General features: G+C 40.3%; 1 protein-coding gene across 4 annotated transcripts in view; it reads right to left on the bottom strand.

Moving 5' to 3' along the window:
- Positions 1–228: 228 nt before the first annotated feature.
- LOC101169753 (serine/threonine-protein phosphatase 2A 56 kDa regulatory subunit gamma isoform) overlaps positions 229–13,106 on the bottom strand; it is a 30,702-nt gene continuing 17,824 nt past the window's right edge. For 2 of the 4 annotated variants that reach the window (XM_011491962.3, XM_011491963.3), the window contains 13 exons: positions 8,769–8,968; positions 5,412–5,522; positions 5,243–5,335; positions 5,038–5,168; positions 4,896–4,955; positions 4,695–4,803; positions 4,563–4,616; positions 3,688–3,858; positions 3,472–3,599; positions 3,297–3,398; positions 2,048–2,120; positions 1,847–1,963; positions 229–1,717 (listed from right to left, as the gene is read on the bottom strand). In XM_011491962.3, coding sequence (XP_011490264.1) covers positions 1,583–1,717; positions 1,847–1,963; positions 2,048–2,120; positions 3,297–3,398; positions 3,472–3,599; positions 3,688–3,858; positions 4,563–4,616; positions 4,695–4,803; positions 4,896–4,955; positions 5,038–5,168; positions 5,243–5,335; positions 5,412–5,522; positions 8,769–8,968 — 1,484 coding nt within the window. In that variant the 3' untranslated portion in view covers positions 229–1,582. Of the gene's footprint in view, positions 1,718–1,846; positions 2,121–3,296; positions 3,399–3,471; positions 3,600–3,687; positions 3,859–4,562; positions 4,617–4,694; positions 4,804–4,895; positions 4,956–5,037; positions 5,169–5,242; positions 5,336–5,411; positions 5,523–8,768; positions 8,969–13,106 lie in introns of all 4 variants that reach the window. The other 2 variants (XM_020714456.2, XM_020714457.2) reach the window with 1 other exon arrangement.

Below are 13,106 nucleotides of genomic sequence, written 5' to 3'. Positions count from 1 at the left end.
AAGTTGCCTCAGACAGATCGATCTAGTTGGATCACAGGAATAGAAATCGATTTATCAGTCAAGTCAATTAATCGTTACACCCCTAATATTGACTGAGGAATAGCTCTTTATTTTTCATAAGAAGTCAATGGGATTTCGGCTTTTGGAGCCAGCGGGTACTTCCTGTTCTCATATACAGTCAATGGTTAAACGTGTGATGGTGTTTGTCAGTGAAGGACTCAGGAATCCTTTTAGGATGAAAATATAAACACTCTTTATTTGTTGTTTATAGGTAGATGTACAACACTGGAGGTCTGGATAAAAGCCCACATGAAAAGCTCATGAATGCAGTAGGATGAAGAAAACAAGAGGATAGATTACAATGAAATAAAGGAACCTCCAGGTTAACTTCCTCTCTAAATGTTTTGTGCCACAAACAAACTGTCTGCTCAAAACTTCTGTACAAAATATGAAATCTACCATTTATTTAGAGCTAGAACGGAAAAGTACATCATATGTACAAATGACGCCTTTTAGTATCAGACACTAAAGGACACTTGTAATATTACCTCTTCAAAAATAAAAATAAAAAGTCCAGGGAGTGTTAGCTTCTGCGAAGCAGGGGGTTTGATAGTCGATCATCATGAAAACATGGAGGTCAAAGTTCACGTGTTCAGCCCACAAACAGAAGACGACGGAATAGACGAGCATCCGGACAGACTGAGCGGGGTTACCACGGAAACCTGAAGGAAGTGACAGAGCGAGGGGCTGGGTGAGACGAGCAAACTGCTCAGCTTTTACTATTCTCTTCATTCAAGTTTTATCAGGAAGTGCTTCTTTTGCTTGAAGCGGCTCGGGGAAAACACCATGTCGCCCTCCGGGATCCCTGCCTGTGAAACTCCAGAGCGGCAAACTGAGTCCTGCTGCCGACTCTGACAGAAAACACAAAAAAAAAAAAAAAGACCCAAAAACAAGGTGGAAGTCTGAAAACACACACCAGGCGACATCTTTGACGACAAAGGCACTGAGAAAGGAAAGGCTGATGTTAAAACCTTTTCCATCAAGCTCGTCTGTCCTTAAAGGGGCTAAGAATACAAATCCGTCAGTTTGAGACCTGGCCTGCGCAGCCGCACCAAACCTTTACAAGTAATGGAAGCAGTTGGCACCTTGTAGGTTGCTGCACCTCCTCCAGATTCATGAAGGATGGGATGATTTTTAGGACTTCTTTTTTTCAAGATTTTGTTTTGAAAATCCAAAAACTCATAAAAGCTTTTTACAAAGTAAAATAAAACTTAATATGTGCTTTGATCGGAGGGGATGCTACTGTAAAAGCACCTGACGAGGCAAAAGAAGGGGCCAGGAGACTGGACAGCTCACTCAGAACAGAGCACCTGAGAAGAATGACCAGAAGGGAGCAGCACAGCCCCCCTTCAGGAGAGTGAACATTGAGATCTTAGCTGAGGAAGAGGCCCAGGAGCTTCCAGCCCTGCAGACGTCTCTGTGACCAGCAGGGGGCGACAGATGTCAGCGAGCGGCAGGACAGCTCCGTGCTGGCCCTCTGCGGCCCATCTGGGGAAGTTGGCGGTGGAGCAGAGACGTTCCTTCAGTGGCCGTCGTGCGGGGTCACCATCTCCTCAGCTCTGCGGTGCATCTCCAAGGCCGTGACAGTGGAGATGTCTTTGGGGAGCTCCGACTTCTTCCTCACCAGTGGGCGCTCTCGCCGCTGATCTCTTTGGATCTGCACACAGAAGCAGAAACAGTAACAGCCACAGAAAACTACCAAAGCTCTGCTCCTCTGGATCCACCGCCTGAACAACCCGGTCCTAGTCCTCCAATGTTCTAGAACACCTTAAAGAAGGCCTCTCACCTGTGTGGCCTCCTCCTGCGCCGTCTTCTTTAGCAGGCCCACGTCGTCCAGCACCAGCCCGTCCGCCTCCACCTCCATGGGGCTGCCTGGACCCACCGGCTCGACGTAAACCAGGAACTGTGCAGGAAGGAGATAGGCAAAGATCACCACGCGCTGTGTGGAACGGGGCCCCGCCTCCTCCACATTGCAGGTGATTCTCACCTGTGGGTTGGACTTTGCGAGGTTCTCAATCTTGATCCAGGCTTCTTCTCGCTCCTTCCATTTGGCCTTTTCTCTGAGGACGCAGAATAATCCGTGATGTAAATGTGAGGATTTCTACCAAATCCAGTCGGTTAGAAAAATCTTAAAATCTAAACTAAAAGACAAGGTTAAGGCTTAAAAAAAAAAAAAAGGGTACTTAAAAACTCAATAAAAAAATCTAAAAACATTTTTAAAAATATTCAAACGTGGGTTTTCTCTGAACATCATTTCTGAGAACTCAAATTTTTTAAAAATCTAACAAAATAAAGGTTTGGAAAAAAAAAACCTGTAAAATAAATTTTTTAAAACAAATTAGATTAAGTATTTCGTTGGCCGTGAACACGTTGAGAACAGAAAAAGCTGACAGGAAAGAATGCAACCTCACTCTCACGCTATGCTTTAAATCTAAAAAAGGAGATGTGATATTATAACCATACAATAACAGAAGTAAAATATTAAACAGAAGAGACAGCACAGGAAGTGATGTAAAAATCCAAACAATGGAAAAAGAGTGATGGAGGGAAGTGGCGAGAAAAAGGAGGTGATACCTTTAAGGACGGAGTGAAAAGCGTCATCCTTGGCCAAACAGAAATCTGATAAAGCCACTAGTTGTGCTCATCTTTAACTAAACGGCACGTTAAAGAGTAACACAGTTAATTTAATTCGTGTATTTTTGTTTTCATCTTTAAAATGTAATATGAGCCTCAAATAAGTGTCGATACTTTGTGCACTATATAGGGCCTGTCTGGGAAAACTAAGGCGCATCAATGCTCACTACGTTAACAAATTTACACGATTTGTCATTTAAAAAAAATTGCATTGAAATGTATTTCTTTGACAAATTATCTAAACCGTCACCATAACAAACCGTCGATCCATAACAATTTAAATAAAGACATTTTCTGAAACGGAGTTTAAACTGGATATTGATAAATCATGTAATGAAATGGTTACGGTATAACAGGGTGGGATTATTTAAGTTCACTTCCTTCCACTCCCTTTCAAGGAATATTTATTAATATGTATAATTATCCTCAGTTTGATAGGTCATTGTATGAATGTATAACCGATGATTGTAATGTTTTTGTGCATTATTCTTATTTGATTGCTTGAAATAAACCATTTCAAATCAAATCAAATCTAAAATTCTTTTCCATATGTCTGCCATCAGGAGAAAAATGCCATGAAAACAAACAGAGTGTTGACTTACTTGCTTTTCTCTGCCCTGAACTGCTGCGTACAATCATCAAACAGCTTCTGGTTCATCTCCATGAAGAGCTTCAGAGCGTTGTAGATCAAACCGTGGATGGTCCTGAACACACAGAGACGCCCGTCAACCTTTGCTTGTATTGACCAAGACTGCATCGTTTCCACAGTCGACTCACTTGTTCCAGTGGCTCTTGGAGTTGCGATAAAGTGCTGGGAACATGATGGGCAGGATCTTGGCGGCATTGTCGCTGATTAAGCTCATGATGTATTCGTTGTTCCAGTAGTAGAGCGCTCGCTCAGCCACCTAGTGGCGGTTGGTGGCAGACCAGCATGTCAGCAAAAAACGGTTAAAGAAAAGAAACCGTGCGCTGCAGAAAAGATCGGACCAGAACCTGAAAATGCGGGCTGGACACACACTTGGCGAGCTGACGGAAGAGGGGCTCCATGACCTTCACAAACTCTGAAGGCTCGATGACGTCCAGTATCTCCTCCAGTTCGTTGAGAAACATCACCTCTTTTGGACTGTGAGTCTTTGGCCAGTACTTTAATAAAGCCATGACTGTCTGCGCACACACAAACACACAAAATGAGGATGATCAGCAGTGCACATGGTAGGTTTGGTGGTCTCCCCTGGTGAACTTCATAAACGTGTCTATTATTCTGCTTAGAAGACATACAGATAAGTTGTTTTCGTGTTTTCATGTGGCAGTGGATTCAATTTATTATTTTATTTTGCCAAACACAGCTGTGAAGGTTGTTGGACATCTGTAAGCAAAAGTAAACGCAACAAAACAGAAAGTGTTATAACTGGCCAGGAGTCTGCTGAAAAAAGAAGTCTGCACGCAGTTTCTGAACAAAACGGTGTTAGCATAGCAGGGAAAAAAAGAAAAACCCTTGTAAATGCATACTTCTGCTTTTTACAATCGCATAAAACTGTGAGGGATTGAATGATTGAATGAACAAGACTAGAACAGCACAAATACATTTTTTTCCGTAATATTTTTTCTTTGACGCATGGGATGGTTGAGACTTTGCAGATTAGGAATTAGAAAATAATCTTAATTTGGGCACAAAAAGCACACATTTTGGCCTACTATTAAAGGAAATCTGTCATAAAAATTAATTTGAGATCTTCCCAAGTATGAGCTTTCCCATTTTTTATTTGAATAAAAGATGAGAAATGTGTTGTCCATATGGTGACCCGACTAAAGCGACAAAAAGCCGTCATTCTGTCAAGTGAAGAGCTTGTTGCTAGCATTCAACTTACCGGTTCTGTGAGTGTGCTGTCCTTCTCCAAAAACTGCACCACACAGTAGGCCAACTGTGAAAGACACACATGCACGGTTATCTCCACTACCCCCTTCTGATGCAGCAGGGAGACAAAGGGGACAATATCTACCTGGGGGTGATACACACTCAGAGACTTGACTTTGTGCAAAGGCAGCAGGACCTTCAGGAGGAAGATTTTGTGCTCTTCTTTTAATGGTAACGCAAACCCATTGATAATGCTGGAAGAAGATGATGACAGTATCAAAGAAGTTCAGTTTATTTGAAGCAGGTGGACAAACAGAACCTTCTGAGGCTCCATAGAAAGTCCTACCTGCCAAGTATTTCCAATAATTCTGCTATTCCGTTATGATGTTCAGTTTCATAAATGAATCTAAAAAGGAAAACATTTAATGATTAAAAAAAAACTGTGAAAACCCAAGACAGACTTGAATTGGAGGTTTAAGTGCACTCACGTATAAAAAATGTTGTTTATCTGTTTCCTTATGTACGCTCGCAGACCCAGGAACTTCCCATAGATGCGATGAAGAGTAGTCTTCAAAAAATCTCTTTCCCTGGGGTCTTCACTGTCAAACAAGTCTAGGAGCTAAAAAAGGTTTCAGATACTTTACTAAACTCTGAACAACACCCTACACACCATCAGACTCTACCAATGCTCACCTGCATTACAAACTTCTGGTCGATGTACTTTTTGGCTACGTTTGGTTGGAAGTCTGGAGACTCTAGAAAGCGCAGGAAGAATTCATATACCAGCTGTGGAGAAAGAGCCATAATTACACATCAGTGTGTGGCAGATATTCCTGAATGTGCGACTAAGGACCTTGTGTACCTGTAGGTGAGGCCACGCCGCCTCCAGCGTGGGCTCATCCTCCTCCGGGTCGAACTCTGCGCCGGTGGGGTTGGATGATGGTGGCAGCGTCCGAAACATGTTCACCGAAAACTGTAAAACAGAGACCACAGATCTAAATGACCATTCAGGGTACCACAGCACGCACCAACCACACAGGTCAACCAAACCAAGGTTGAAAGGTAAACATAGCTCACTTTGACCCTACACAGTTTTTGGTAAGAACTTATGCACTGCAGTGATCGATTTGACAGGGAGAATAGAGGCAGAGTCCAGCCTGATTGGGTTCCAAACACCAAACCTGGTCGATCATCTTTGATTTATTCTAAAAGTGTTCTCTGTGGTCTTGTAATTATAATTTTGCTATTTTTTTACCCAAGGTCAGAAAACCTGTTGTTTTCTTGGACATAGTTTCAGGACAGAGCGGCAGGAGTTCATTAGAAATTCCCTTCTGAGTTGTGGACGGGATCGTTGGCGTGGAGAAACTTCACCGCACTTTACCATCACCCAATCTTGTCACACGCTCTCCAGGTTGCTTACAGTCCCTCACACCCCCAAGCTAACGTTACTGGTGAGCAATATCAGAGCTATCCAGTTGTACAGTTTAGATCCAGATACCAGCTCAGACCAGAAAAATGAAGACGATGGAACACACAAAGAGGGGCTCTTTTTCTATCAAGAATGTACATGCAGCTCTAACAATATGATTAGGTGTTGCAGCACTTCTTCAGCCCAAATAAATTGCTCCACAGCTGTTCTCACTTTCTTTAGAACTTTTTTTTGTCCTGGAAGTATGAAATCTCAAGTCCCAAATCCAGTTTCAGTCACGTTTCTGTCTGTGAGTCATGGGGGCGACTCATAGTGAACCAGTTGGGTTGATTACTCGCTGTTCCAAGCTCCAATCAAACTCCTTTTGCTATCAGTGTCCAGGCAAGAATAAGACGTACAATAGGGGGCAGTGTTTTCTCCTGTAGGAAGCAAGATCCATCACGATTTGCTCTCAGAGCAACCAGTATTTCATTCTTAAGCACACCTCTGTAAGACGGGCCAGATGGCACCAGAGTGATCACAGGTGCCAAAAGAGCCAGATGGACTCTGGCACGGCCTCTTCGTGGTGTACACAAAACACTGTTATACAACACTATAATTGGTGAAACAAACCAAGTCCATGATGAGGATCACCCAGACAGGAAGTTGAGGCCAGACAGAACCTAGCTACCGGTATTTCCAAAATAAAATCCAAGAGTCAACTCTGCGTGAGATTGGTTGACCCGTGAAATCCAACTGAATGGCAGCTCACACCACCGCAAGGGACCCATAAATGCCCCAAAGCATCACAGTATTCATCACTAGGTTTATAAATTCACTGAAAATGGCCCATGGAGCACATGCCTAATTTAAAGAATAATTTAAAAAGCAAAAATCAATCACATTTATTCTTAGAATGACTTTAGTACAACGATTCTCTTAACTGCGACAGATTTCCAGTATTATAGTTATTTTATGCTAAAATACAAACCTGATGTGTTTATCTAATAGCAAATGCATGCTTAAGTACAAATTTACTTCTCTTTTTACTCATTGCTGCTCATTTTCTCACCTTCTGGACCATTCTGTAAGGAACTGTCTGTCCTAAACAGAGACAACTCTCCACCAAACATAGTTTCTCTGTGGAAATGTGTTAATTTCCTGCAACAAAAAAAGAGCATGGACTCCATCTATAGACCCCTCCTAGAGCCAAAACACTAACATGTTGATGTTTAACCCACAAAAAAACCCACAAAACTTAATACGGTTTTCATAGCATGGAGGAGTTGGTTGCATCAGGCTCTGTACTTTAAAGATAAAAGCAGTCGGATGGTTTCAAAGGAGCTGCCGCCTTTAAAAGGTCAGGAGGAAGCTGCAGTTCAGAGCAGCGTTGATGCTGTGATCATCATCAGAGGAGTTTCGTTTGGCACCACGTCCAAACCTCTGAGGAACACTCGGAAACACATTTAGATGAGCTCATTCTGACTGAGACGTTTGGATCGCTGTTGATGAACAAGGAAAACAGAAACCTTTAATGCTTTAATGGCTGATGCAAACAATTTTTGCTTTTTTGTTTTTAGGAAGCTTTTAAGGTCTCATCTTTTCTAGCTATGTATATTTTTTTCTAAAATGAGGAAAAACAACAATGAATGCTGTTCTGAATGTTTCTATGTTGTGACATCCGGCTCAGAACGAGCTGTAATTGAAAAAAAAAGCTCAAAAAAACAAAACAAAACATGGCATGATGAGAAAAAAGATTCATTAAGTTTTATTTAAAGGGATTTATATTTAAGAATCTTTTTTCATTGTAAAAAAAAAGGAGACTTTTTGTTTGCACTTCATTTACAATTATTTCATTAAAGAAATTAAATTTCTTTATATATACTCACTGGCCCACCTGTCAAATTGCTAATTAATGCACATTGTTAACAGAATATATGCAACAGAAAATAGTTCATTTTAACTCCTCATTTGGAATTTGGCATGAAACACAAAGTGCATCTAAATACACAGAGTAAAATAATGCAGCAGGTGTTGTGTGAGCTGCAGCTTGCTTGAGCATCTCAGAAAGAGAAACATTTCTGACACTCGACTGCGTACCTGTTTCAGGTGTTGAAACAAATTTGTGGTACTCCCACTTTTGTAGCAACAGCCTTGAAACAGATTTTGCATTGCAAGCGTGTGTTTTATTGAAGTCACAACACTGAACCAGTTCCATATAACAGAAGAAACTGTTCCTGTTTTGGGAAGCAGCTCCTCTTTGCTAGCTGGGATTTGAACGTCTGCGCATAGCGAGAAACGGAACAATGGAAGCCCAAGAAAACAGAGTGTTAAGAAAATAAAATCCGGATTTTCCCAAAAATAACAATTTCTGTAACAACAAATTTCAAATTGGTTTATTACCTAGCCTTAGTAGCCAATCAAAATAGACTTGGCCCCAAAGTGGGTGGGACTTGAATGAAAACAGGTAAGGGGCACAAAAGGAGCAAAACAAATTAATTTATGACGTAAGCTTTTTTCATAAACACCAAATCATTATGTTAGATTCAAAGTCTGATTTAGATTTGAAAAACTTTAACAGCTGATATGATTTAGCCCGTTTTTATGTAACTTATATGATAACTAATGATGATTAATAAATAAACAAATAAACTTCAACAGCTAAGTAGAAACAAGCCTAGCAGCTGTCATCTATTTTCCATTTTATTTTTCTGTAGAGTTGCTCTATTTAGATCACAACCCGTCAGGTTGGACACAAAAGGGCACCGTCTGTAGACGTCGGTGTGCGACAGCCTGCGTTTTCGCACTGACCATATGAACCACCTCCGGGTAGATGGGCTCGGTGATGACGTTCCTGTTGTGGGTGATGTACTCCACCATCTCGCTCAGCGCCGCCCGCTTCACCTCCTTCCATTTCAGGTCGCTCAGAGGGTCTGAGATGAAGTCGAAGAGGACGCAGCACTGACGCAGCTTCTGGATGAAGAGCTTCTCCTCTTCCTCGGGGGGGACATCTAGGAAACACCAAAAGGAATGTCAGTGTTGAGAAATACACAAAGAAACCACAAACTAATGCTTTATAAGAAAAACAAAAACAAAGTGATTTTCCTCACTTTGCCATAACACAATCAGCTTTCTGCCAAACTAACAAATTCAAACTTTCCATTCAGCATCACTACAAAAAAACCTTCCTCCACTGAGGGAAAAGGGAAAGTCACATAGGGGTAGATAGATGGGGGGAGGGCTTTCATGTTGCCTTGATCCTCCCGAACCACAAAAAGCATGCAAATGCTAAATCAATCATTTAGAACGTCAAAGAGTGAATCAGGTGAACATTAATAATGCAAAGGCTTTAAATCAGCCCCACCTGTGTGCATGCATCCTCATCATCTTCCATTACTATTCATAAATATTAAATGATTGTTTTTGCAGCCTGGATGCTCCGTCTGGCTTATTAATTTGCTTCACTGCAACAATAAATGACAAATTGCTGCTCAGTACAACACAGTGTAGGGGACACTGTGTGTTTCTAAACACACTTTGTGGTAAATATTCATGAGTTCTTTTTAGGGATGCACATTATGTGCAGAGAAAAAGTAAAATAAAAAATAAAACAAGTTTGGAACTCAAGGTGAAAGTTTTACATATTTGATTTTAATACCAGTTTATACCCAACAAATATTTGAAATGACTGATGCACAAGACCAACAAATATCCCAAAATGATTTGAAGCAAAGTCATGAAAATGTCATGCAGTAGTATTTTATAAAATTATTAAAAAGAGCAATCTGTAATGTACAGAGCACTTTTGACATGGGACAAAAAATAAACAAATTGTAGCCTTAATTACACCATGCCTATGCAATAGGCTATTAACTAACCCTTTAACAACGGATATGTTGCCAGCCATAACTAAATGAGACACGCTCTATCACCAACAATGACCGTTCACATGTTCTCATATTGCTCATCGGCTTTGTATTGCCGTCCGACACATTACCAACATAAAACGTTGCAGGACGGCGCAAAGCCGCTTTTCTCTGCGACAAAATCAGCTGATTGACATTTATTGTGTAAACATTTCACGACAGGAAAGTGTTGCTTTTCTCTGCTTCAGAATCCACTAGAATTACGATGGTTGTGTAAACGGTTGGAGAGCTATGGTAGTTGAAAACACTGAAGCTAAAGCTCCAATGCTAAAGGGTTAATCCTGTTGACATAATATGTGGTCTGTTGGGTGAAAAAATTGATAAAAGAGCAAAGCTACACGAAGGACAGAAGACCGAGTTCATTTTAGGCTGGGAAGGAGCTACAATGCATTCTGAACAGGAATCATCATTTCCGTGAGTTATTTACACAGAATAGTGTTTACCAGGTTGCTTTCCTGGCAAAAGTCTGCTCGATTTATTTACCCAGATGTCTACTGACGGGGTCGATATCTGTATTTTGTGGCCACAAATTAGCATTTTCTTTGAAGTACTTCTCTTGAGTATTTTATGTCCCATTTATCTTAGAGAATTTACAAAGTTGAGGCGACTAACTAGTATTTTGCATGATAAGCTATTTTGTTTGTACAATGTAACTCTTGTGGCCACAAATGAACATTTTACTTGTACAGTTCAATCATTTTGTGACCACAAATTGGTATTTTCTGTCTGTAATTTATGTATATTTTGTACCATCCCATGGTCTCCAAAGGATGAGAGTTTCCTCAATATATTTACTTTAAAAAGCAAAAATATATCATTTAGTTTTTGAGTCTATGATTATTTGTTTAGTATCAACTGAGGTTTGAAAATGTGAAATACAAGAATTATTATTGAAAAAAACAAGCACATGTTTTCTGAACTAAACCAGAATACCATTAGTATGTTTTACATCTCCCTCCTCTTTCTGATAGTGTGTTGAGTTGTCTTTGAGTGTCAATCTGTTGACACTGAAGTTTTAGGAAACAATACAAAATCAACGGCGATTCTACAATGTTGGGGGACATATTCTGTTCAGTTACTGTTATACAAGTGCTTGGCTTGATTCAGACACTCTAACCTGCTAACCAATTAAAACAGTTGTTTGAAACCAAGATTATGTTGAGCGCTGTCACCTAATCAGAATTCAAGCAGTCACAGAATAATTCAGAGAAATCTCTGTTGTGCAGAGAAAAGATCAGATCACGAGAAGATCAGATCAGATCATCGGGTCCAACTCAAGACAAAAGTGACGGCATTTTCTCTGCCTCTTTTTAGACTTTAGGTTTCCTTAGAGCAGATGTTCAAACCTTTAGGTGCATTCAGACATTACTGCTTGTGTTCAAAGATTCCACAACCAAGCATATATACACACACACAAAATCTATTGATACTCTGAACAAACTCCATTGTCAACACTGCTTTCAAGGTCCATCCAACACTGACAATTACACCTCTTTTCTAATCCAACACCTCTTCCAAACTTTGATGTGTGGTTATCAAAGTCATATGGCTCATCTCTGCTCCTGTACTTGGTTGTGGATCCTGCCTCTGGGTCGTCTCACGCCCCCAGGCGCCCCCCACCCATCTGGATGAAAACTATCTGCTGTACTATTTAAACATGTAGTTGTAGAGTTAGATATGCTAATTCTTCTCTAAGAGTTCTGGAGGTTTCTTCTTTTTTTTTCACAGAATCTGTTTTTTAAGGAGTTTTTCCTGACAGAGAAGAAGGGGCTAAGGGCAGGGATACCCAGTTTAGCTTATTCTGTTTAGTTTAGCAATTACCCATTGAATTCTATGACTTCATTCTCTTTATGATTTAATGTTTATCATACAATTACCGGTATGAAGCCCACTGAGATGATTATTGTTGTAATGCTGGGCTATATAAATAAAATTGTATTGAACATGTGTTCAGATCTTAGAACGTGTTTGGAAATGTAAAGTTTTTGCCAAGTTTACTGAAAAAAACAAAAAAACATCTGCAGTTAAATTAGTCCAAACCGCTCATACAACATGATACTTCAGGCCTGCTCCACCTACGCCTTTCTGCTCGGTACTAAAAGTGAAAGCAAGAGCACCAAACGGTTGTTGAGCTCTTGTTATACAACAGCACTAGAGTTTCTGGGCAGGCCTAAAATATTCAAAGACATGCTGTGTAGCTGCAGGCTTCATACGCAGACGGACCAGAGCGTAACATTTTACCTCGAAAGGCTCCTGTGTACATATAAGCCCTTTAAATGTTTGCTTTTTTGTGACCAAAATATTTTTTATGTAGTAAATATTGAAGATTATATACCAGTAAATCTCCATTTCTCTCATTTCCACTGACTTGACAAAACTGATTTTCTTAATTTTGAAGGAAACTGTTTTTTACTGTAACAAAAAATTCTGTGTTCAGGTAACTAGTTACTTTTAGAAACAAACTTAGTTACTTTTTGTATCAAGTGGTGAGTAACATGAATTATTACTTTTTTATAGACCCTTTGCAATGAAAATTGAGGTTTTTGTGTTTTTTAAATGTTCTTGTGTCATTTTTCTGATGATAAAGGACTTATAAAGTAAACAATTGTGTATCTGAGTATTTAACTAAATAGTTGTGAATCAGAGGCAGACGAACGAAAAATAGCTAATTTTTTAACGCAGAAAATACACTGGCTAAGCAGCGGGCCACAAGCCCCCTCTCGCCTTTATTCTGATGCAGCCACTTGTAGACAAATACATCCATGTACGACTTTGTTTTCCTGGATTAAAGCTGTACAGCTGGGTAGCTCTGATATTGTTTGCAATTGTTGTTGCACCAGTAATGTTTGGTTGTTGGACAGTAGAGCTGTAAGCTAGCAGGAGAGTGTGTAAACACTGCTCAGTCGTGGGTGATGGGAAGGGGGGCTGGTCTTGCTTTGGATTAATGGTCTCGCCCACAACTCAGAGGCAAATTTTAGAAACTATGTCCTAGAAAACGACACAGGTTTTATGATTTTGGCTAAACTTGACAAAACCACAATTCAAAGACAACTAGGAACACTTTGACAATAGATCAAAAGATGATTGGCCACAACCCACAGTTATAAGGAGCTTGCTTACTAGAACAGCGCTCCTTTAAAACACGAGTGGGAACAACGAGATTAAGTCTCAAACTTTCCATTCCAACTGCTATGAAAAACAGTCTCTACATGACTGTTGAACA

Source organism: Oryzias latipes, chromosome 24, assembly GCF_002234675.1.
Source record: "Oryzias latipes chromosome 24, ASM223467v1".
Classification (NCBI taxonomy): domain Eukaryota; kingdom Metazoa; phylum Chordata; class Actinopteri; order Beloniformes; family Adrianichthyidae; genus Oryzias; species Oryzias latipes.
Note: the sequence above shows the minus strand (reverse complement) of the source record. Positions and strands in the feature narration are given on the sequence as shown.